The sequence below is a fragment of the Nicotiana attenuata genome, chromosome 11, assembly GCF_001879085.1.
Source record: "Nicotiana attenuata strain UT chromosome 11, NIATTr2, whole genome shotgun sequence".
In the NCBI taxonomy this organism is placed as follows: Eukaryota; Viridiplantae; Streptophyta; class Magnoliopsida; order Solanales; family Solanaceae; genus Nicotiana; species Nicotiana attenuata.
The window spans coordinates 24,743,849-24,768,156 of NC_031999.1; the positions used below are offsets into that span (position 1 = coordinate 24,743,849).

Here is a 24,308-nt window from a genome sequence, read left to right on the forward strand (position 1 = left end):
TTGATATCCATGGACAAGTAGAAGCATGATACATTGATGTGACACCTTTCGTCAATTCAGTCCAACTACGTGGCTACGTCATCATGATCATGACTAGTGCTGACCCGAACAATGTGTTCGAACACTACACTGATGTTGCTGATGGTGACATCAATCGATGGAATGGACATGGGAATGGAGTTCCTGCTGCTGATGCAGTCCATGGTGTTGAGGTTGATGAAGGAATCCTCCACAATGGTGAGGTTGAGGAGGAGGATGCCCTTAGCGACATAGCTGTAGGGATGCATGAGGATGTCGCAAACCTTGAATAATTAGTTGAGATTGGAGTAGATCCAATGGGCATGAAATATGCACCAACGGAGATTAATGGAAATGGGGCAGCACAAGGTGCAGTAATTGATGGAGTCGACGGACCCCTGGTTTAGATAGGAGCTAGATATGGTTTTCTTAATGACATGCCTTCACCAGCAAATCCCATGATCCCCATCGTCACCTACACAATTGTAGGTCAGCAAGAAAAGGAAGCTCAACCCCTGAATGACAACATAGTATATCAGACATTCGTTGAAGAGGTTCAAAACATATTCTGCTACTGGGAGAAAAATTAGTTAATATTAGCAGATACCAATATAGAATGACATTCCAATTTATATTCATTTTACGAATACTCTACATTAGGTAACATAGTCAGATCTTATATAGAATTGCTTGTTATAAGCATATAAAGCGGGGATTTAATAATTCAGTAGCTTATCTATAAGCCAAAATTCATTTTTACCTATGTGCACATTGTCAGGTAAAAGGTAAATATTTTGTTATAAGCAGATAAAGGGGGATTCAATGATTCAGTAGCTTGCATGTAAGCCAAAAATGTCATTTTTACTCTATTTGCACATTGTCAGGTAATAGGTAGAATGATTTGTTATTAGCAGATAAAGGGGAATTCAATGATCCAGTCGCTTGTATATAAGCCAAAAATATCGTTTTTACCCTATTTGCACATTGTCAGATAATAGGTAGAATATTTTATTATTAGCAGATAAAGGGGGATTCAATGATTCAATAGCTTGTATGTAAACCAAAAATGTCACGTTTACCATATTTGCACATTTTCAGGTAATAGGTAGAATGTTTTGTTGTTTGCAGATAAAGGGAAATTCAATGATTCAGTAGCTTGTATATAAGCTAAAAATGTAATTTTTATCCTATTTGCACATTATTAGTTAATAGGTAGAATGTTTTGTTATTAGCAGATAAAGGGGGATTCAATAATTCAGTAGCTTGTATATAGGCCAAAGAGTTCATTTTTACCCTATTTGCACCTTGTTAGACAATTAACAGATAGATAAAGGGGATAGAACCTACTATACCATTACACTCCAATTTTTTATGTAAATTGGATAAAATATTCAATAGCTTACTTATAATTCAAACTTTTTACCGGCTTAAGTTTCAACTCCATTTCCAACCAACAAAAGACGAAATAGAAGAGGGTTTTACCGAAAATTCAAAGCTTTGAAAGCACGGGTGGAAATGTGAAAGACCAATCATAAGAGTCAATATCTTGCTAAAGTCTTCCAATTGGTCAAGTTTGCCGGAAGAGGGGTTGGGGACGAAGGTATTAGCGAGTAAGCTTTTTTGTCTTTTTCTTTTTATATTTTTGTGTAATGGTAAAGATAGAAAAGGATAAAAACAAAAAAAATGTATTTATACCATTGGATCAATTTATTCAAATTTACATCATTCAAATAAAACTGTAGATTCTCATTTTTTTTCACTCTTCACGCGCTCCTTTTGCTTGCAACTTACTTGGTCAAAAGTAGTGTGTATTAGATACACTTCTGAAAGATTGAGTGTGTAAGATGATTTTCAAAGGCATTGAGTAAATTTCGGAAATAAAATTTTCTCAAAGGCGTTGAGTAAATCTCAGAAATTACATAACTGGAAGTATGATTAAAATTTCTCAAAGGTGTTGAGTAAATTTCAGAAATTACATAATTGGAAGTATGTTAAAAATATCTTAAAGGCATCGAGTAAATTTCAGAAATTGCATAACTGGAAGTATGATAACTAAGAATGTAATCCTTTACAAAGGCATTGAGTAGGTTGACAAACTCTATCTGTTCATGCATCCTTACAGTGGTTGAGTACAAAGTAGCAACATTGCATTATATTGATATCCATGGACAAGTAAAAGTAGGATACATTGATGTGACACCTTTCGTCAACTCAGTCCAACTACGTGAATACAATATCATGATCGTGACTAATGTTGACCCGGACGCTATGTTCGAACACTACAATGATGTTGGTGATGGTGACGTCAATAGATGAAATGGAAATGGGAATGGAGTTCCTGCTGCTGATGCAGTCCATGGTGCTGAGTTTGATGACGACATCCTCCACGATGTTGAGGTTGAGGAGGAGGATTTCCTTAATGACATAGCTGTAGGGATGCATGAGGATGTCACAAACCTTGAAGAGTTCGCTGAGACTGGAGTAGATCCAATGGGCATGAAATATGCACCAACGGAGATTAATGGAAATGGGGCAGCACAAGGTGCAGTAATTGATGGAGTCGACGGACCCTGGTTTAGATAGGAGCTAGATATGGTTTTCTTAATGACATGCCTCCACCAACAAATCCCATGATCCCCATCGTCACCTACACAATTGTAGGTCAGCAAGAAGAGGAAGCTCAACCCCTGAATGACAACATAGTATATCACACATTCATTGAAGAGGTTCAGAATATATTCTGCTACTGGGAGGAAAATTAGTTGATATTAGCAGACACAATATAGAATTACACTTCAATTTATATTCATTTTACGGGTACTCAACATTAGGTAGTATCGTCAGGTCCGATATAAAATATTTTATTATTAGCAGTTAAAGGGGATTCAATGATTCAGTAGCCTGTCTATAAGCCAAAATTCATTTTTACCTATGTGCACATTATCAGGTAATAGGTAAAATATTTTGTAATTAGCAGATATAGGGGATTCAATGATTCAGTAGCTTGTATATAAGCCAAAAATGTTATTTTTGCCCTATTTTCACATTGCTAGGTAATAGGTAGAATGATTTGTTATTAGCAGATAAAGGGGGATTCAATGTTTCAGTAGCTTGTATATAAGCCAAAAATATCAGTTTTACCCTATTTGCACATTGTCATGTAATAAGTATAATATTTTATTATTAGCAGATAAAGGGGGATTCAATGATTTATTAGCTAGTATATAAGCCAAAAATATTATTTTAACCCTCCTTGAACATTGTCAGGTAATAGATAGAATGATTTGTTATTAGTAGATAAAGGGGAATTCAATAATTCAGTAGCTTGTATATCAGCCAAGAATGTCATTTTTACCCTGTTTGTACATTGTCAGGTTATAGGTAGAATATTTTGTTATTAGCAGATAAAGGGGGATTCAGTGATTCAGTAGCTTGTATATAAGCCAAAGAGTTCATTTTTACCCTATTTGCACACTGTTAAATATACTATAGAATGTTTGTTATTATCAGATAGATAAAGGGTATATAACCTCCTCTGCCATTACACTCCAATTTTTCATGTAAATCGGATAAAATATTCAATAGCTTACATATAACCCAAACTTTTTACCGGCTGAAGTTTCAACTCCATTTCTGACCAACAAAAGACGAAATAGAATAGGGTTTCACTGAAAATCCATGACGTTGCAAGCACGGGTGAAAATGTGAAAGACCAAGCATATGAGTCAATATCTTGCTAAAGCCTTCCAATTGTTCTAGTTTGCTAGAAGAGGGGTTGGGACCGAAGGTATTAGCAGGTACGCTTTTTTGTCTTTTTTTTTTTGTATTTTTGTTTAATGGTAAAGATAGAGAAGGATAAAAAGAAGAAAAAAATTATTTAGACTATTGGATCAATTTATTCAAATCTGCACCATTTAAATAAACCTGTAGATTCTCATTTTTTCACTCCTCACGCGCTCCTTTTGCGTGCAACATACTTGGTCAAAAGTAGTGTATATTAGATACACTTCTGAAAGGTTGAGTGTGTATCATGATTTTCATCGTCAGAAAGTATATAATAGGGATTTGGTCCATAGTTCAGGTGGAAACTTATGTATTTCTTCAATAAAAATATATTTGTTCACACACTTTAGTCGTTGCGGTACGCGTAAGGGTTGAATAACACTGTTGTCCAATATGAATATATACACGTACATGCAAAAATTTTAGGATTAATATACGCAGGAGTAATAACGTCAACGACATAAATAAAGGCATTAACACCACCGTGTATATATGTAAAGAACTACTTTTCAAATAAAGAAAAAAACAAGTAAATCTTAATTTTCCCCAAAGAAACAAATAAAACTAGTATGTAATAAAATCATTCAAGACCAGACAAAGGTAAAATAGCAATAATAATCCTTCAATTATTGGTAAATCTTAATTTTAATCCTTGTAATATATGGCTAAGCATATTTGGCCTTCAATCACCAAAATGTGTGTTTTAGTTCCATTATTAGAACTATATCCTCAGTAATAATACAAACTTAACATGACACATGTGTCATCAAATGATGCAATGGTATATAATTTAGTGAATTTTGTGAAAGATTCAGAAATAGAGAGATCAAAACTCCATATTTTAATTAATTAAAGGTTATCAAAACTCGATGTCTTGGCTATGGAATACCTTACAAGATTGTTGAAAACTTTAAAGAGGAGTCCAGATTTTAACTTCCACCCAAAATGTGCTAAGTTGAACATAGTACAACTTAGTTTTGTTGATGATCTTCTACTATTCTACCGAGGTGATTATGTATCTGTGAAGATGCTGTACCAATATTTTCAAGAGTTCTCACAAGCCTCAGGTCTAGTTGCTAACACAGGGAAAAGTTCAATCTACTTTGGAGGAGTTAGAGATGACATTCAACAAGAGATATTAACAATGCTGGGTTTCTCAAAAGGGATCCTCCCAGTAAGATACCTGGGGGTACCTTTGAGTACTAAAAGAATGACATTGCTACAATATCAGCCATTACTTGAGAAGATGGTAGGGAGAATTCAGTCCTGGACTACTAAGTTCCTAACCTATGCAGGAAGAGTCCAACTTATCAAAAGCATCTTATTCTCCATCCAAGTGTTTGGTCTCAAATCTTCCTATTGCCTAAGAAGCTCATTCTATTGGTTGAAAGTATCTGTAGAAAGTTCTTATGGACAGGAAATGTTGAGAGTACAAGGAAGACACTTATAGCTTGGATAGATTGTGTTGTCCAAGGGTAGCAGGAGGTTTGAATTTGCTGGATATAGGCACATGGAACAAAGCTGCAATGTGCAAGCTACTATGGAACTTGTGCAAAAAGAAGATAAATTATGGGTGCAATGGGTTCATGTATACTATAAAAAGTACAATAATGGCAGAGGGACTGAACCAAAGCAGGCATCTTAGGTGATTCAAAAAATCTTTAAAGCCAAGAAGTATTTTGCAGAAGTTGGTTACACAGAGGATGATGTGCTTAGAATGAAGACTTTCAGTATTAAAGATGTGTACTTGAAGAACAGAGGAGAATTCAGTAAAGTTTCATGGAGAAGGATCATCTGGAACAATACTGGATTACCAAAATGGATATTCATGGGATATTTGGCTGCACACAGAAGACTCCAAACAAGAGACAGATTGAAAAGGTGGGGATGTGTAGAAGATGACTCATGTCTATTATGCAATGCAGAAGCAGAGACCGTGAATCACTTATTCTTTGTATGCCCATGCTCAAAGATAATATGGGCTACTATGTTACTATGGTTGAAGATTGTTAGACCAGTTATGGATTGGGAACATGAGCTGCAATGGACTGAACAACACTGTCGTGGCAGGAGTGCAGCTGCTGAAATCTATAGGATGATGCTGGTTGGCAGCATATACTATATTTGGCAAGAAAGGAATGCTAGAGTCTTTCAGGAAATACAGAGGACTCCGGAAATAATTACTAGAACTTTAGCACAAGATATACACTGTAGAGGAAATGTAAAGAAATGTTTGAAAAGGAAACTGATTGAATTGAATTCTTATCCTACTGTTTAGTGAAATGTATAGATAGAGATACAGGGAGATTAGAGGAAAGGAAGAAGTAGCTTAGTCTGGGGCGTATGTCCAGAACAAGCTATACCAAATCAGTGTAAATATTACTTGGTAATAAAAGTTTTAGTTACCAAAAAAAAATTAATTAAAGGTTAAATGTGCTTAACTGAATATCATGAGGACCAAAATTGACAATTTCAGTATTTGAAGGCTAATAGTGCAATTTCCCCTAAATCAAAATTTCTGAAATTATTTTAGGTGGCAAAAGTTGAAGGCAGGGTAAAATAGTAAACTTCGGCGAGTCCAACGTGAAGATCAAAAACCCAAGAGTACAGAAACTGTCTCAGCATTTTCTCTCAAAAAAAAAGTCAGAGAGAAGTCTCACTTCGCTAAAAATGGCGTTCGTGAAACTGCTATTTTTCTCCTTCCTATTTCTCCAAATTTTCTTAACAATTTCATCAAATGGAGTTGCTGCTGATCCAGAACCCATTATTGTTGAAGAAAGCGACTTCGTTATTACAAAAGCTTCAGATTCAGATTCATCTATCAGACTCCAACTTGACCAACTCAACTCCAAGATTTCCCTTTTAGGTTTTTTCTATACTAAATTTGTGTATATATGCTGTTATATTTCATTTACTCAACAATTGAACTGTGTTCCTTTTTATTTTACTGCTCGTCTGTCAGAAATTGGTTCTATCAAGTTGAATTCTTGAAAATTGAACTTATGGAAGTTTGATTATCAATTTACTTATAAATGTAGCATATTTCTCCTATGTTAACGAATTCAACAGTTTATATGACCGAAAACATGATTTTTCCCTATTTGGACAGTACAAATTTTCAGCGAATGGGATTCAATTGAACCTCCTTGCCTCCCTATAGCTCCGCCCTTTCTATGGATTAAATTTGAGTGAAATTCTTGAGTTTTTGATTAAAGGTTAAGAGAGGAAATTAGGAAATTAAGTATTATGATCTTAGCATTTCATTTTCTCTTTGAAAGACTGAAGAAGTGAAGAATTATTTGTCACTGTTTGGAACATTTCCCTGAGTAGAAATGTGGTTTAGACTTTTGGTTTACCTCTTTTTGACACTAAGTTAACGGTCTGTCTTTTGTAGATAGCTGTTTTGCTAGTTGGAAGGTTATTGAGTTATTTCAATCAATCAACTATACCTCAATTCCAAACTAGTTGGGATTTGCTATATGAATCCTCTAAATCATTGACCATTTCATTTCAATACTCTTGTCGAAGCAAATTAGGAGTTCTCTGAAAGTAGAGGTTCTTTAAATCTCATACTTGTTCCTTCAATGAAATCTTTAAACAAACCAAAAAACTCCTGGCAAATATTGACCTAATGTAGGTGTAACACCGAGTATTCTGGGTAATGTGGAAAAGTAAAATTCCTTCTTCTTCACTGTTTTTTCCCCTTATCAGATAGTTTCCTTATAATTAACAGCTCAATTTTCTTTCCTTTTCTTTGATGAAAGAGTCCCGCATTGACGAGAGCAGTCGTGAACTGAGAAGGAAGGATGAGAGAATCAAGGAGCTGGAGAAGACAATCGACTTGAAATTAGCCAAATTGGCTTCTTTGCAAAGTGAACTTCAGTTACTTCAGGTTTGGCGGCAGAACTTTTGAAATGAGAGTGGTCAGTTTTAGTATCTGACTAGGATAAAGAATTCAGACAGTGATAACTAGCAGGAATTTTTCTGTGCTCTAGATTTGATTTTGCAATTCAAATAATGATGTGCAGCGTCCTCACTAACTTGATATATACACATCTTTGCTAGGAAAAAGGATCTTTGAATGCAAACGAGCTGGTTGCTAAGGCTAATGTGCGTGCCACTGAACTTGAGCGCCAGGTTAGTTATGGTTAGGCTGGTTTCTTTGTACTAATATTGTGCTGCATTCCTTAATATTCTGCTGATGTTGCAGATAGATGTTCTTAGAAGGGATATAGAAGCACAAAACAAGAAGAAAGATACTCTGGAGACCAGTACAAATGTAGCAGAGGAGAAAATACAGGAACTGAATCTTAAACTTGAAAGGGTATGTACTGTTTTCTTGAATGCATATTAAGGATCAAGGGGATTTCATCATTCTAGTTTCTTTGTTCGGTTGATGCTCATGTTGATTAAGTAGTTTTTGGAGAGCTTTTAAAAAATATCATCCTTTTATGCAGTCACTTCCCGAGGAATTGATATCACTTTTTATTTTGTTCATATCTGGTTTTAGCTACGAAGGATAAATGAGGAGCAGAATGCTAGAATCCGTAAAACCAAACGTGCTCTTCAAGTGGCAGAGGTTCTGATTACTTACTTTCTTAGAGTATACGAAATATTTATTAGCTGAGGGGTACTAATACTAAGGTGACTTCAGGAAGAAATGATGAAGGCCAAATTGGAGGCTTCTTCTGTTTCGAAGAAGCTTGAGGAGGTAGAACCAGTACTTTGGAAATTATCCGTTTCTTTTTTTTGACTTGTACTTGTATTTGGCTGTTATTGTTATTAATATCTTCATCGATTTCTTATCTTGAAGTGAAACTTATATCTAGGGATATTGATCCCTAATGATGTCTTTCTTCTGCAATGATGTTCTTATTCTCTCTTTTCTTGTTCCATTTTCTTTCGGAAGTTTCTAATTCCCTGGTCGGTACAACCTTCCACTTAAAATTTGGGTGACGACATTAATTATCAAAATCTACCTTGAGTATCATATTTTAGTTCTTTCCGCTTCTTTACTCTTACTTCTTTTCCTTCTCTGTATTCCTCTTTCTTTTTCTTTTTTCCTTTTCTTTTCTGGTGATACTATTTCCTATTGGGTCAATTAGGATGGGATTTGATATTTTACAACAAGCAAAAGTTGATGGGAACTTAATAAAACTACAGTGTGATGACACAGTGGAAAAACCATGAATTATTCACTGTATCACATATCCTCTACTATTTGGAATTTGATTTGGTGTACTATTGTTGTGCGACCAGGTTAAAGAAGGATGGCTTCCACCTTGGCTTGCTGTTCATCTTGTACACTTTCAGGTGATTAATTATTTTTTGCATAGCATAAGGGAGTCTCTCTTTTTATCCTTTTTCCTTGACTTATCCTGATTGTGCAGTCAATTGTTACGACTTACTGGAATGAGCAAGGAAGACCAGCTTTGGATCGGACCATAGAAAAGGTCTTGTTCTGCTTCTAATTAATTAGTCCATTTAGGTCAATTACTTGTTGTTCTTTATGTATTCTTGATATATAACTTCTTCCGCATTATAGATGTCAATCTTTTTAACAATGATTTCTTCAGGCCCTGGAAACCAAATCTGAAGTGGTAAAGTTGGTGGAGCCTCATATTCACTCATTTAGAACAGTGAGTGTTCCCTTTGAGTTCCTCTTTTTCACCAAAGGAAGCATTTCTGCTTTGATAGTCCATCTAGTTAGTTCCGTTATCTATTTTGTGGCTGCATTCGCCTTGACTCTGCCTTCTTAATGTCTTGCCTCTATTTGCTTAGCTCTTTGCATCTATCCTCTATACTTAATGACATATTCACATAGGTTTGGGAGATGATAATCTGTATTGTTGGTTGTTTGTTTCCAATATTGAAATAACATGTATACTATGCTTTTCTTCTCTATTCCCTGATACTCTGTTGTTTCATTTGAAGAAATGGATCCCAGCTATGAAAGAGCGTTCAGTGGAATTTGCTCGTGATGCCGGACCTCATCTACAGAAGCTTAAGACTAAGACAATTGACCTTTATCATACATCCAAGATGTTTATGGAACCTCATATTGTGAAAGCACAGGAAGTCATCCAGCCCTATGTTGAGGTATATTTGTTTTGTCTTTACCATCTTACTTCAATGATTATGGTCTGCCTCCTTGTCAAAAAAAAAGGATTATGTTCTGCCTGATTTATTCATATCAACCTACTAATTTGGCAGGAAGCTAGGAAGTTCACAGGCCCTTATGTTGACCAAGTTTCACTGGTGATGAAACCTCATATTGAAAACACAAGGATTGTCTTGCAACCATATGGGAAGAAAGTGCATCGCCATTATAGGAAGGTCAAGAAAACCGTCAGTTTATATCACCGCCAGGCATGATGTCTCTCTCTCCTCCGTTGTCCCTACCTCAGTATCCTGTTGGTGCTGCTTTGCTGTGATGTGCCACCCTTGATTTGCTTTCCTAATCACTTAAGATCTAGAATGGTTCCTGCTCGAACTTCTGATTAGTGAATTACTAATGCAAACTTACAGTAATTATTACCTCAACACTGTGAACAGGAAAAACATGATGTTTCCTTGTGGAGTTCATGTTGTCTGGAGGAAGGTGAGAGGATGAAGTTGTCGGACAAATTAATTGTCAAGATGGAAGGAGGGAGAGAATAAAAATGTTGGGAATTGGGTCAAACATAGTGAAATAATTTGCAGAATAATGGTTGTAACAGAAAATATATTAGCATGAAAACCAATGTTTGTCGTAATCTGAGTCAGTCGTTATAAGTCAAACCTAGTTTGGCAAGAATGCTGAACCTTTTATGTTGTATAGTTCAATATGGAACCTATATTAGAGGCATCATTTTCTTGTTTAACATGATTTCTAATTTTGGTCTCAGTTAGAGAAACTGGTATATTCTTGCTTAGTAGACATCACATTTGTTGGTAAGGACATATACATATCCATATCATATACCCACACACATCCACCCGTGTTCTCTAACTTCATGCTGCGGTTCTATTTGTCAAAAAAACTAGGTCATGTGGGGTGGGGTGAAGAGACCTCTGATCTTCCCCATAAAGCTTTGACAATAATGTCTCATAGAGATAAGTTGGTTATAATGAAGGACTTTTGCATTGGGCCGTGCCTGGAAGATACCAGAATCATAACTAGTATTCTGATGAATATGCAATCAGCTAAACACCTTGTTTTCTTTTTCCACCAATTCGGGCTTTAGATGTAAGGTTACTTCTTGTGTTTATCTGCTTTTTCTTCATATGAGTCTCTGACACCAGTGTTCGTCACATGTGAACTTAATTGGTCAACAAAAATTAATAGAATAATTAACAACTATGCCTCAGTCCCAAACAAAATTGTGGTCGGCGAACAAATATTAGTAGAATGGAAATGGAAAGAAAGGGAATGATGGGAGCTTGGCTAATATTTATTTAAGCTGGCTACCAAGTTTTAATTAAGGAAAGGAACATTCAAGGGCATGCTTTTTGTTTTTTTCAATTCAAATAATAACTTTTTTCCATAATGTGTTGGTAAAATCCACCTTCAGTATTTCATTTATTTTTTGTTGATTGTGTTTTTTTGGAGATGCTGGAAAATAGTTATTTTTAGACTTAAAAGGATGATTGCGATTGGCTTACATGAATAATTATTGCTTTTGGTTATGAAGGCTCAAGAAAACATACATCACTTGTTGAAGAATCACGACATCACCAAGCCATATGCTACAAAGGAGTTGGCTTGGTATCTGGTATGCAATGCTATATGTTAATAATTTCGCTTTCAACAGAATATATTGAGTGAGGATGGATTATGTTTTGTTCTTTTGATGTTTTGGCTTAACATTTTAATTTTTATTTTCATTTTTCTATTTATTCCAGGCCGCAGCTTTGCTGGCCTTACCCGTGATCTTTCTTCTAAATTTGGCGTCAGATTTTATGGGGTTAGTTTTCATGACTTTGACTTTGGCTAACCATGAAAACCTATATTTTAATTTAAAGTAGCTTTTAACATTTTTTCCAATTAGTTGATACTTTGCTGTGATTGAACTTTTGGTGATTGTCCTATGCATTTCTGCAGTAAGAAGCCAAAGAAGCATTCTCATAGACACCATCATAAAAGCCACACACGTCGTAGGGCTAAAAGAGCACATCCTGACAAATGAAGTTCTACAACTCTATGTATTCCAATTGAGTTGAAGGTAAAGCTTTGCTGTTTGCTTTTGTATAATGTTGCTAAATGAATTTTTAGGGCCTAGCCTACTCCCAATCAGCAAGCCAATAGAAGAATAATGCCTCCACAAAACCAACATTAAGGGAACAAAAACAATGAAGACATGGTGGAATATTTAGCGTTAGGCGTGTTTATGCATATGTTGAGCAGATTAGTATGTTTTTTCTGGTCTCAGTTATGATCATCCTGGTAGTCGAGAATTAAGGTAGAAGGCCAGTAGGTAATCGAGAGTGTTTCTTTTACATATCAGTAGTATTAGTGTTTGTCTGGTGCTACATTATTGTTAGATTTCTAGTACTACGTGTTGTCCCTTTCGCTTTGTTTTCTTGTTATCTTGTTGTTAATGCTTTATTTTCATCTTTCCTTGAGCCGAGGGTCTATAGAGGTAAGGTCTGCGTACACACTACCATCCCCGGACCCCACTTGTGGGATTATACTAGGTTTATTGTTGTTGTTTTAGTTATGATCCTCCTGCATTGAACAGTATACACAGATGGTGCGGGCAGGCAGATAGATGGGGGTATTTAGAACAGTGAAACATTAAGCATGACTCTATCAGACTGTACCTTGAGGCACACCATGATGTCTTCGCCATGGAAATGCTAGAACAACTGATTATGCTTTAATATTCTACTTGTAGATCTTGATGAAAATAGTTTTGTCTGTAATTCTTTTCATTCATGTTTATTGTACAGATTGCATGTTTCAGTCTCTCACACACATCAATATCTAGGGGGTCGGATATCCTGGACTTTGAGATGCTAAACACAATATTCCAAGATTTTTGGATAACGAATTAGAAAGGTAGGGGCTTAGCAAATGTTAAAGTCTTACACACCAATAATAGTCTGCAGTTTGAAGATGTAGAAATCCAAATCCATGTGATCTGAAGGATTAGGCTTACTCTGATGAAACATCTCCCTTTCCCTTTCTGTTCTGTAATGAGATTGTATTTATTCCCTATGCCAGGAAAACGAATATTGTGATCACAGTATTCTGATTGACACTGCAATACATTGGGTACATTATGTTCTGTCCCTTCTGAATCCTGTGAAGGAGATTGGAAATTTAACATTTTTTGTGATCCATTTATCTTTGGAAATATGCTTCTACTCGACCTATCATTTTGAAAATTTATTTTGAGGACAGAAGTTAAAAGTTATTTTAAAATGAGAATAAATAAATTAAAAAGTCAAAAAACGATGGATCAATTTAAAAGTAATAATAATAACAGAAGAGATGATTTTCTTATCATATCTTACTTAGATATTCTTTTTGTGGTAAGATTTAATATATAATCCTTCGGGAAGTGGTAATTTAGGTATATTTGGATAACTAGGACATAAACCATTCGGCTAATATCTCTTTGCGAAAGCAAAAATAACATGAATTGTTCGCTAGAAGAATTTTCTTTATTTTTGCAAAAAGAAAAAAGAGTTATTAATTTTGTTTGATTTCTTTTGTTAGTTTAACTTTGTTCGCAGTTTTGAAAAATCATCACATTGAAATTGTTATTTTAATTTGATTTATTACTCTACTTATGCTTTTTTGTAAATATCACTATTATTATTATTATTATTATTATTTAGTAATAAATGTGAAATATTACCATAACAGCCAAATTGATACACCTAAAGAGCACCTAAAGTTCAAAACCACCTTCTAGGAAGGGTGCTTGACACTTCTAGGCCTCAACTGGAAAAAAGCTAATTACATAATCTTTGTACTCCCTCCGTTTCATATTAAATGAGGTACTTTCCTTTTTAGTCTGTTCCAAAATAAATGACACATTTCTAAATTTGGAAATAATTCAACTTTAAACTCTTCATTTTATCCTTTTTGCCCTTAATGAGAAGCTTTTATAGCCACACAAATGGCATGACCCCACAAACCTTTTACCCCTTAAGCTTTTAATACCACAACTTTCAAAAGTCTTCTTCTTTTTTCTTAAACTCCGTGCCGAGTCAAACTACCTCAAACAATATGAAACGGAAGGAGTATTAACATTTTGCAACCTCGCCCTCTCTTTGTATCTTGTATCATATCTAGTCTACGCCTAGTTTCCTTTTGTATCTGCTCTTTAATAAAACTACTATTTACATTTATATTTCGAAACAACTTCCAATTCCTGGCCCGCCATACATGGTATATCATCGCTCCCCAGATTGCCAAGATCACCTCCTTTGTTGTTTGCCTCCAATGCTTCCTCTTGATCCATCTTATTCCCCATATCTCTGCAATTGTATTCCAAGCCATATGGACAACTTTTCCCTTAATTCAGTAAGCCAGTACACTCAGCAAATATATGTTTTTGGGTTTCAGACAGCCCATCCCCACATAAGCAGCATGCATCATTACTTACTGGTACTTGTAATCTCTTGAGCCTTTCCTTGGTCAGCAGCCTATCCTAATTTGCTAGCTATATTATGAATCTATGCTTTGGTTGCAAGAGCCTATTCCATATTAAATCAGCTTCTGGCAGCTTCACCATGTCTTCTAGTAAAGCATTGTAGCTCGTAGTTACAGAATAGTTCCCATTTACTGTCAACATGTACCTTTCATCATGATACCAATCCTTCATTCCCAACTTGAGTGAGTTGAGCTTCTTCCGGTACCAACTGCAGTCAAGAGGTAGTTTGTGACTCCCATATACTCACATCATTCTTCATATATAACCCATGCACCCATCTCACCCAAAGTATATCCTGTTTCATTGCTAGTTGCCAAAACAATTTCCCCACTGATGCCATATTCCACTTCCTACGGCTCTTAAAATTCATCCCTCCAAATCGCTTTGGAACACATACTTTGTCCCATGCTATCAGAGGCACCCTCTTATGAGCTACCCCATAGATAGTCCCTACATTTTCTATCCACTTCCTTTAGCACACTTTGAGGTAATATAAAGATAGCTCCCCAGAAATTGTAGATTGAGAATAAACTGCATTGATAATATGTAATCTACCTGCATAGGACAATTGCTTCGAGTAAGCAATATAATTCTATTAGTTGTCTTCTCCACCAACTGGTGACAGTCCATCTTACTCCATTTTTTAGATGACAAAGGCAAACCAAGATATCTAATAGGTAGAGTTCCTATTGAGAATCCTGTGTATGTCAATATCTCCTCTTTCCTATCATCTCCTATTCTTGCCAGGAAGATGTTTGTTTTGTTTGCATTTGCCTCTAAACCTGTCACACTACTGAAGTGGAGCAAAGCCACCCTTCGAATTGATTGTATATCTCCTTTGCAAATGATCATCTGCAAATATTAAATGTGTCAGCTTTAAATGCTTGCACATTAGATGAAATTTGAAATCTGGGAGCTCACTCATCCTTTTCAAAGTTCTAGTGAGATATTTCATAACAAGTACAAAGAACAGTGGTGAGATTGGGTCCCCCTGTCTCAACCTCTTTTTCCTTCAAAATATCCATACCCCTGTCAATTTACTTTCACTGAGAATTTTGTTGATGTGATACACACCATGATCAACTAGATAAATGAAATAGGATAACCATACCCAATCAGAGCTTCCTCAGTGAAGTCCTAGCTAACCATATCATATGTTTTCCTCAAGCCAATCTTCATCAAACACCTTGGTGAAGTCCTCCTGTTATAATGTCTCATTAGATCATGAAAGATTAGAATGTTGTAAGCTAGTGCTCTCCCTTCTAAATATTTCGAACATTAAATATTTTAGAGTTTGTTTAGTCCGTTAAAATAAAAATAAATAGTTAAAGTTTAGCATTTGTTAACGGTTTCAGAGACCTCTTCCCAGCTAAAGTTCCTTACAATTTACACTTTACAACATTACTATATATCTTCCTTGTTTTAATTTTTTAAATAATTATTTTAATTTATTTAATATAGAATTACAATTTAACTAATTTGCACTTGCTAATACATCCTTTAGTTTAATTAAACAAGAAGTCAATACATATGAAATGCACGTCACCGATCATTTCCTAATGGGATAAGAAGCCAGAATATTAATAAGGACTAGTTGTAGGAATTATGCATGGTTTTCCACTTTTCCTAATTCAATAAGAAATTCGATATTAATAAGGAATAGGAATTACAAATTGTAATGACCCAAAAGGTCATCACTTGATTTACAAGTCATTTCTGTGTTTTGAGGTCTTAAAAACCTCCTTTTATCTTACCTCGATTTATGTGCACGATCCGGACGTATATCCGGAATGCTTTTAGGTGAAAATTTGATAAAAATACTAATTTTGCCGTTAAAATTCAATTTAAGTTGACTTCGGTCAACCCGGATCCGTGATTTCACGGTCTCGGAGGGTCCATAGAAAAATATGGGACTTGGGCGTATGCCAGGAATTGAATTCCGAGGTCCCAAGCCCGAGAAATGAATTTTTGAAGAAAATTGTTTAAATGAAATTATAAGAGTTTTTGGAAATTTAAATGTGTTTGAACCTGATGGTATCGGGTCCGTATTTTGGTTATGGAGCCTGGTACAGGTCTTATATGGTATTTAAGATTGTGCCTGTAAAATTTGGTAAAAAACGGAATTCATATGATGTGAATCGGACCCTCGATTGTGAAATTTGAAATTTAAGAGTTATTGAGATTTTTCTTTGACTTTGATGCTAAACACGTAGTTCAAGATGTCATTTTGGCGATTTGATCACGCGAGCAAGTCCGTATAATATTTTTAGGTTGGTTTGGAGTCCCGAGGGCTCGGGTGAGTTTCGGATGGGGTTCGGGATGTTTGAGACATAGAATTTCTGCTGTCATAACTGTTGCAGGTGCTCAGTGAAACAGTAATAACGGCACGACATCACCTTTCGTGCTTTTACTCTCAATTTCGTCATGAATCAATAGATACGGCGGGGCATCAACCTTCGTGCATTAACTCTCAAATATGGCACGGCATCACTCTTTGTGCATTAACACTCAAATACGGCACGACATCACCCTTCGTGCATTAACTCTCAAATACGGCACGGCATCAACCTTCGTGCATTAACTCTCAATTATGGCATGACATCACCCTTCGTGAATTAACTCTCAAATATGAGACGACATCACCTTTCGTGCATTAACACTCTCCCTTACCATATAACAGTGAACATATAACACCAGAGAGATAGAATAAACAAGAACAAGCCTTATGTCAACAATGGTTCCACAATACCAACCTCAACTTCAGAAACAATACTCAATTATCACAGATAGCCCATAAACGCAGAAAGAATGATCAAATTAATAATTAACTAGTCTAAGCATGGATATCATGATCAAAGAAAGCAATAAATTACAAGAACCAAGCCCACCGGCATGCTTTAGCCCAACAACAACGCATAAGTACTCGTCACCTGACTTATACGCTGTACCCAACATTTAAACAAGTAAAAAATAGGCAAACAAGTCATATTCCCTCAAGTCAAGGTTAACCACGACAGTTACCTCGCTCCAAAGATCAACTCAAAGCTCAACCACAGCTTTGCCTTTCAAACAAGCCTCCGAACCAACAAAATCTGGCAAATTATCAACCAAACGATTCAAAATAAGCCTTAGGAACTACCCACAAATGAAAAATGTTCAATTTAGGTCATTATTGAAAAGGTCAACAAAAGTCAACTCCCGGGACCGCTTGGTCCAAACCCGATAGTCTGACCAAAACCCGATTACCCATTCATCGGTTATGTAATTTGTTTCGAAATCCAACCTTAATTTGAGGTCTAAATCCAATTTTACAAAAATCCCTAATTTTACCCAAACCCCCCAATTTCCACCATGAAAATCCTAGATTTAGGTTGAAATCTTATGAAATATAATGGAAAAGTGAAAGAAAGTAGGTTAGAATCACTTACCAATGAATTGGGGAAGAAGAGCTCTTGGGAAAATCACTTCTAGGGTTTCTAAGTCTGAAAATTTAAAAGAATGAGAGAAATTCCATCTAACTCAGCTTTTGACCAGTTGCAGATATCGCAATTGCGACCTGGGGTTCGCAATGCGAAAAAGCCCTCGCAATTGCAAAGTCTTCGCACCTCTGCTATCATCGCATAGCGATGAAATGTTCGCAAATGCGAACTCTGGTCCCCCGCAAATGCGACCGTTTGATCGCAATTGCGATCCCTTGCTGAGCCGGCCATCTTCGCAATTGTGAAGATTTTCTTCGCAATTGCGACCAAGACAGGAACCTGGGTTCCTCGCAATTGTGAACACTGACCTCGCAATTGCGAGGTCAGAGACCTCCACCAGAACTGAAGCATGCCAGCATTTTTCCTAAGTCCAAACTCACTCTGTAACCTATCTAAAACTCATCCGAACCCTCAGGGCTCCAACCCAAATATGCACACAAGTCCAAAAATATCATACAAACTTGCTCGCGCGATCAAATCGCCAAAATAACACCTAGACTATGAATCGGACACCAAATCAAATGAAATTTTCAAGAAAACTTTAGAATTGCTATTTTAACAACCGGACGTCCGAATCACGCCAAACTAATTCCGTTTTTCACCAAATTTAACATATAAGTCATAAATATAGTAATGGGCCAGTACCGGGTTCTAGAACCAAAATACGGACCCGATATAAATAAAGTCAAACATTGGTCAAACCTTTAGATTCATTAAGCCTTCAAACTTCTTTTTTCACCAAAATACGATACGAGCTAGGGACCTCCGAATTCAATTCCAGCATACGCCCAAGTCCCAAATCACGATACGGACCCACTGGGACCTCCAAAATACTGATGCGGGTCCGTTTGCTCAAAATATTGAACGGAGTCAACTCAAATAGATTTTTAAGGCAAAATTTCATATTTTATCAAATTTCATATGAATAATTCTCCAAGGTTGCTCTATTTATAGATAATGAGTGATACTTTCTCTTAAATCCAAAACCAACTCTAAATAAGAATAAGAACCGAATCCAATTCAAATAGGAATGAAAACCATATAATTAGACCATTGGACCTTTGGCTGGACAACATGGGCATGTGCCCAACAAATTAAATATGTATAATAGTTCTTCTGTCAAGAACAATGCGTTTTTTCTTATTTAGAGTTTAGTTCTTGTTACATGGACAGAGTGCAAAAGAATAAGAATTTTTATACTACCATATCACGTAAAAAGTAATTACAAGTAACTATTTATAATAAGTGAAGTTAGTGACCTAGATATGAGGCTGGTGATCACCTATTACTACATGTACATGATTGATAAAATCCTTAGGACCAAAACCACCATTTAAACTTCTTTAATAGGAAAAGAGAACAAAGTGGGATTTCTTGGCGTGAATCTGGATTACAAAGTGGATACGAAAAAAGGAGGAGAACACGTTCGAACAGTCGCTAGGGGTCTTTTCGTGTTTCAAGAATGTTCGTAGTTCACCTTCCCAGAGGCGTATCCAGGATTTTAATAGTACGGGTGTACTAATATCTTTATAAATATATGACCTGGCAATATTTTATTTTATTTTTACCATTACCAAGTTGACGAGCAAATTCTAATTAAATAATTAGTATCATTTTTCATCGACGAGTTTGTACAATTTGAAAACTATCAATAATAGAACCATTACTTACCGTTGTAAATATCTTATGTTTTATATAGCAAATTAAAAATTATTAAAAAATTCTTCATCCATCCTATTATGTAAATCTTTTTTTATATATACGTGATTTTGCATTATTAGTGAAAGTTTGTTTTTTAAGAATTACTTTAGGCAGAACCAAGAAAGAAAAAGGAAAGAATAAAGAAAAAGAAGCATGTTTAATTAAAAATTGCAAGGGAACAAGTAGGAATTGAAAACCTAACCTTTGGATTAAAGGTGCACTCATTGACCACTAAGCCAAACTACCCACTTGAGCATGGTTTCACACTTCACACATACTTATTTAAAAACAAAATTAGAACCCACCACTATGTAGATCTGGTCTTATGATTTCTCAAATACTCTTAACAACAACCTGCAGCAGCGTTTGTTTGTTTGCAATCTGCAAAAGAGTTCAACTATTTCTTTCCAGCTAAATGTAGGTAAGCTCTTAGAAACTCTTCATTAACTCTTTCTTTCCCTGTTCTCTATACTGTTGTTTATTTTTATCTATAAAACCAATTACATAGGGATGGCTTATATTGCTGTGATTTCTCTCGTACAAACTCTGGAGCAACTTTTACAACTAAATCCACCATGGATAAGTGATGAAACAAGAATAATAGTGGGACTCTCTCCTTTCTAGTCTTGAATATTTTCAAGACTTTCTTAAGAAGAGAAGTCAGCACTCTGAAAAGGATGAAGAGTTGGAGAGAGAGATTAAAAGTGTAGTGAATGAAGTAGAAGATGTGATTGAACTAAAGATAAATAAAACAATGAAAAGAGAGGCATCTTCTTTGAGAGCATTTGTAGGAAAGATGAGGGAGGTGATGGGATGTCAGTTTGGTGAAAATAAAATCCTTAATGAAACAATGGAAAGAAAGGCATTATGCAAAAACTTGTCTCCACATGTAGAAAAAATAGATGCTCTGAAGAGGAATGTGATGCATAGTAGTTTTGGTACAAGTGAAGTTCAAGGCTATGGTGCGGATTTTCAAACAGGTGCTTCCTTTCCTGGTCATTCATCTACATATGTTGCAAAACTCAATCCAGAAAATATTGTCGTCGATCTTGAAGGTGACCTCATGAGAATCAAGAGAAGATTAATAGGGGGCCCGTCTGATCGCGATATTATCCCCATTTTAGGAATGGGGGGGATAGGAAAAACCACCCTTGCCAAAATGGCATTTGATGATCCAGAAATCAGGCATCGCTTTGACATCCATGTTTGGGTCACGGTATCCCAAGAATACCAAATTAGAGACTTGTTGTTAGGCGTTCTTTCTAGTCCTACAAATGATATCAAAGAAGTGTCTCATAATCAGTTGATGGATATGATATACAAAAAGTTTAAGGGTCGGAGGTATCTTGTTGTAATGGATGATATTTGGAGTAATGATGTCTGGGATCTTATGACAAGAACTTTTCCAGACGACAACAATGGGAGTCGAATTATTTTGACTAGTCGGCTTAAAGATCTGGCTATTCATGCTGACCCTGACAGCATTCCTCATGAGATAAGCCTCTTGAATTCAGATGAACGTTGGAAGTTACTTCATGAAAAGGTGTTTGGGGTAGAACAGGTTTGTCCTCCTGAATTAGAGGATCTCGGGAGGCAAGTAGCACAAAAATGCCAAGGACTACCTTTAGCTATTCTAGTGGTTGCAGGGCATCTCTCTAAAATTGCTAGAACACGAGAAAGTTGGGAACGTGTTGCCAAAAGTGTAAGTAAAGTTGTTGCTCATGAATCAGATATATGTCTAGGAGTGCTTGCTCTGAGTTACAATTACTTACCTAATCATCTTAAACCATGTTTCCTTTATATGGGAGTTTTCCCAGAAGATAGTGAGGTTAACATTGAGACATTGATCAACTTATGGGTTTCTGAGGGTTTTCTATTGGCAGAATTTGTGGGAAAAGATTGTTTGGAGGATCTTGTTAGTAGGAATCTGATAATGGTTAGAAAGCAGAGATTTGATGGCGAGGGGAAAACATGTGGCGTCCATGATCTGATTCGTGACTTGATTTTAAGAGAAGCTAAGAAGGAGAAGTTCCTACAGGTTAATAGAATTCAAGAAGCCACCAAGTCTTGGGCAAAGAAGGTTCATGTTTGTCGCTACAGCTTCCATTCGTACATATATCAGGACGATCGCTGGCAGTCATCATCCAGTGTTCTCACCCGAAATGTGCACTTCTTCCATGGATTAGAAACACCTTCTAAACAAGTTCTTCTTTTGACACGCTTCAAACAGCTAAGAGTGTTGGCTATCCTTGGTGATACGTTTCAAACTTTCCCACTAGAGATAACAAAATTAGTACAACTCAGATACCTTCAATTCACTTGTCATGATGATATTCACTGGTCAGTGTCGGAGCTTTATAATCTGCAGACGTTCATTCTTGGTCACCTAGTTGAAGGTTTATCACCTCCAACTCTACCTGTGGGAATTTGGCGAATGAAAAATTTAAGACATCTTCATATCAGTGACTTCTTTTCTTTTCCTATTCCATCAAATAAGCTACCATATCTGGAGGGACTTTCGTGCCTAGCTTTGTCCAGCTGTACTTGTGAATTATTTTCTGCTATTCCAAATCTTAAGAAGCTGAAAATTATTGGAAATTATCCGATGGAAATGATGGGAGAGCGCCTAAGTAGCCTTTCCTGTTTAAAAGAACTTGAAATGTTGAAGTTCAAGGGCGGGGTACAACTTCCCCGAATCCCAAGTAAGTATACTTTGCCTACATCTCTGAAGAGGTTGACATTAAGTTATACTAATTTACCATGGGAAGACATGGCAAATATTGTAATGTTGCCAAACCTCCAAGTGCTTAAAATTAAACACAATGGATTTGATGGAGATGTATGGAGATTAAATGATGAAGAGACTTTCAATCAACTGAAGTTCCTATTAATCAGTTGGACAGATCTGAAGCAGTGGGAAGCTGGTAGTGTTAACTTCCCAAAGCTGCAACGCCTATTGCTCGAAAGATGCATGAACTTGGAGGAAATCCCTCAAGACTTTGGCGAAATATGTACGTTGGCGTCAATAGAGTTGCACGGTTGCAGTATATCTGCTGCAAAATCCCCCAACGTAATTCAAGAAGAGCAAGAGAGCATGGGGAATGATTGCCTCAATGTCATTATCTATAATCATCGGTAAGACTCATTCCGTCTCTATTCATTGCTTGCTAATCAGATTTCTATCTTTATTTTATGTTCTTCTTTCACATTGCCATATGATATATTAACAGTTTAAGCAGTGATGTTAGTTTAAAATTATAAGTTGCCTCGGCATATCATTGATCTGCTTCAAGACTCATGATAAGTTCTCTCTCCTTGCAGTAGGGGATTAAGAATATGTGGTGGCCTTTGATGACTCTCAAGCAGTGGGAAAATCATCCTTTAAAATGACTAAAGGAGCTAATGTTGCCTAGTTATCGCGTTTTTATTTTTGTGATCTGCTTGCAAGCTAAACATTAAAGACTGGATGGATGGTTTGCCTTAATGGTCTATTTCATAATGTTATCTTCCTCAATTTGAGTGCATATTAGATGCTTCTGCACTCTTTTCTGCAGTCTTGAAGAGTTCCATTGTCCTTTCTTGAAGAGATCCATATGTCATACAACAATAGTCTGATTTATTCATTAAGCTGAAAATTCTCATCCATTTACTTGGACAAAGAATCATATTACTAACAAAAGAAAAAGTTTGAAGTTTCCTCTTTAGGTAAATATGGATAAGATATAATTGTATACCTGAAAAGTTGGTAATGGTGATGGGGTCGATTATCGCGGCCGTGTTAAGTTGGAGCACTGGGAAGCTGGCAGTGTTGCTTGGAGGAAATCCCTAAAGACATTGGGGAAATTTGTGCCTTGGAGTCAGCAGAGTTGCTTCATTACTCAATTTCTGCTGCAAAATCTGTCAAAGAAATTCAAGAAGAGCAAGAGAGCATGGGGTGTATTTTACACTATTAGCTTCCTCAATTTGAGTTCATATTAGATGCTTCCATATATGCTATGTGTTAGTAGTCTTGTGGTGCAGCGGATGGGGTTGCTCTTCCCTTAACCAGAGGTCTCGGGTTCGAGCAGGTACCATACACCGGGTGGGAAACAACAAAAAAGAGTTACAATGTCCTTTGTTGAAGAGTCCATGTAATATTAGTCTTGTTATTTATTCTGTAAGCTTTAATTTAACATTTCTGAACTAACAAAACTTTATTGTTTCCCAAGTTAGGACGGATTTTCCATACAAAGTCATTATGTTCCTACCTCTCTGTATAACCAAAAAAGTACATCAATCTGCAATATTCCACTGTTTTAGAAAAGTAGATGAATTTCTCTTCTTCAGACTCTTGAACAAGTTTAGCAAAGAAACCCACACCTCATTCAAGGTAGCAAGAGTCCTGTCTTTCCCCTTTGCGCATTAGCTCGTGCCACGGCTGATTATTTGACAAAAACTCTTATATTTGTACAGCTACTTGTAGATATTGAAATTTCAATGGATCAAGCCATCCTAAATTCAAGACATTACTCCTGAAATTTTAGGAGTATATTAGGGTTGTTTGAAGGCTACTTTATCAAAATCTTAAATTGGAGGCTACTCTAGTCTAACCCTAGGTCACTCCTATAAAAAGGGTTGCATATACTCTTAGAAAAGTATCTCAAAAATGGAGATCATCTCCAATATCCCATAAACTCAAGGA

General features: G+C 36.1%; 2 protein-coding genes across 4 annotated transcripts; both read left to right on the forward strand.

Moving 5' to 3' along the window:
• On the forward strand, positions 6,371 to 13,124 carry LOC109234251. 2 transcript variants are annotated; one of them, XM_019400154.1, is made up of 15 exons: positions 6,371 to 6,667; positions 7,566 to 7,693; positions 7,867 to 7,938; positions 8,012 to 8,125; positions 8,312 to 8,380; positions 8,456 to 8,512; positions 9,061 to 9,114; positions 9,192 to 9,254; positions 9,378 to 9,440; positions 9,736 to 9,900; positions 10,015 to 10,170; positions 11,475 to 11,555; positions 11,686 to 11,747; positions 11,885 to 12,005; positions 12,733 to 13,124. In XM_019400154.1, exons 1-14 carry the CDS (start codon positions 6,472 to 6,474, stop codon positions 11,967 to 11,969), a joined length of 1,365 nt encoding a protein of 454 aa, XP_019255699.1. In that variant the 5' UTR covers positions 6,371 to 6,471; the 3' UTR covers positions 11,970 to 12,005; positions 12,733 to 13,124. The 2 variants fall into 2 exon arrangements, with proteins under 2 accessions (XP_019255699.1, XP_019255700.1); XM_019400155.1 differs by having other exon boundaries at positions 12,771 to 13,124.
• LOC109234252 (putative late blight resistance protein homolog R1B-16) lies at positions 19,854 to 23,930 on the forward strand. 2 transcript variants are annotated; one of them, XM_019400156.1, is made up of 2 exons: positions 19,854 to 22,762; positions 22,949 to 23,930. In XM_019400156.1, the coding sequence occupies exons 1-2, from the start codon at positions 20,382 to 20,384 to the stop codon at positions 22,977 to 22,979; spliced, it is 2,412 nt and encodes an 803-aa protein (XP_019255701.1). In that variant the 5' UTR covers positions 19,854 to 20,381; the 3' UTR covers positions 22,980 to 23,930. The 2 variants fall into 2 exon arrangements, with proteins under 2 accessions (XP_019255701.1, XP_019255702.1); XM_019400157.1 differs by having other exon boundaries at positions 22,952 to 23,930.

Excerpts from the sequence above, each read along its gene's own strand:
- LOC109234251 (XM_019400154.1), top strand. The coding sequence starts at position 6,472 with ATGGCGTTCGTGAAACTGCTATTTTTCTCCTTCCTATTTCTCCAAATT. Across the intron at positions 10,171-11,474 it reads TCAGTTTATATCACCGCCAG|GCTCAAGAAAACATACATCA; the intron begins GCATGATGTCTC and ends TTGGTTATGAAG. Across the intron at positions 11,748-11,884 it reads TTGGCGTCAGATTTTATGGG|TAAGAAGCCAAAGAAGCATT; the intron begins GTTAGTTTTCAT and ends GCATTTCTGCAG.
- LOC109234252 (XM_019400156.1), top strand. The coding sequence starts at position 20,382 with ATGAAAAGAGAGGCATCTTCTTTGAGAGCATTTGTAGGAAAGATGAGG. Across the intron at positions 22,763-22,948 it reads GTCATTATCTATAATCATCG|TAGGGGATTAAGAATATGTG; the intron begins GTAAGACTCATT and ends CTCTCCTTGCAG.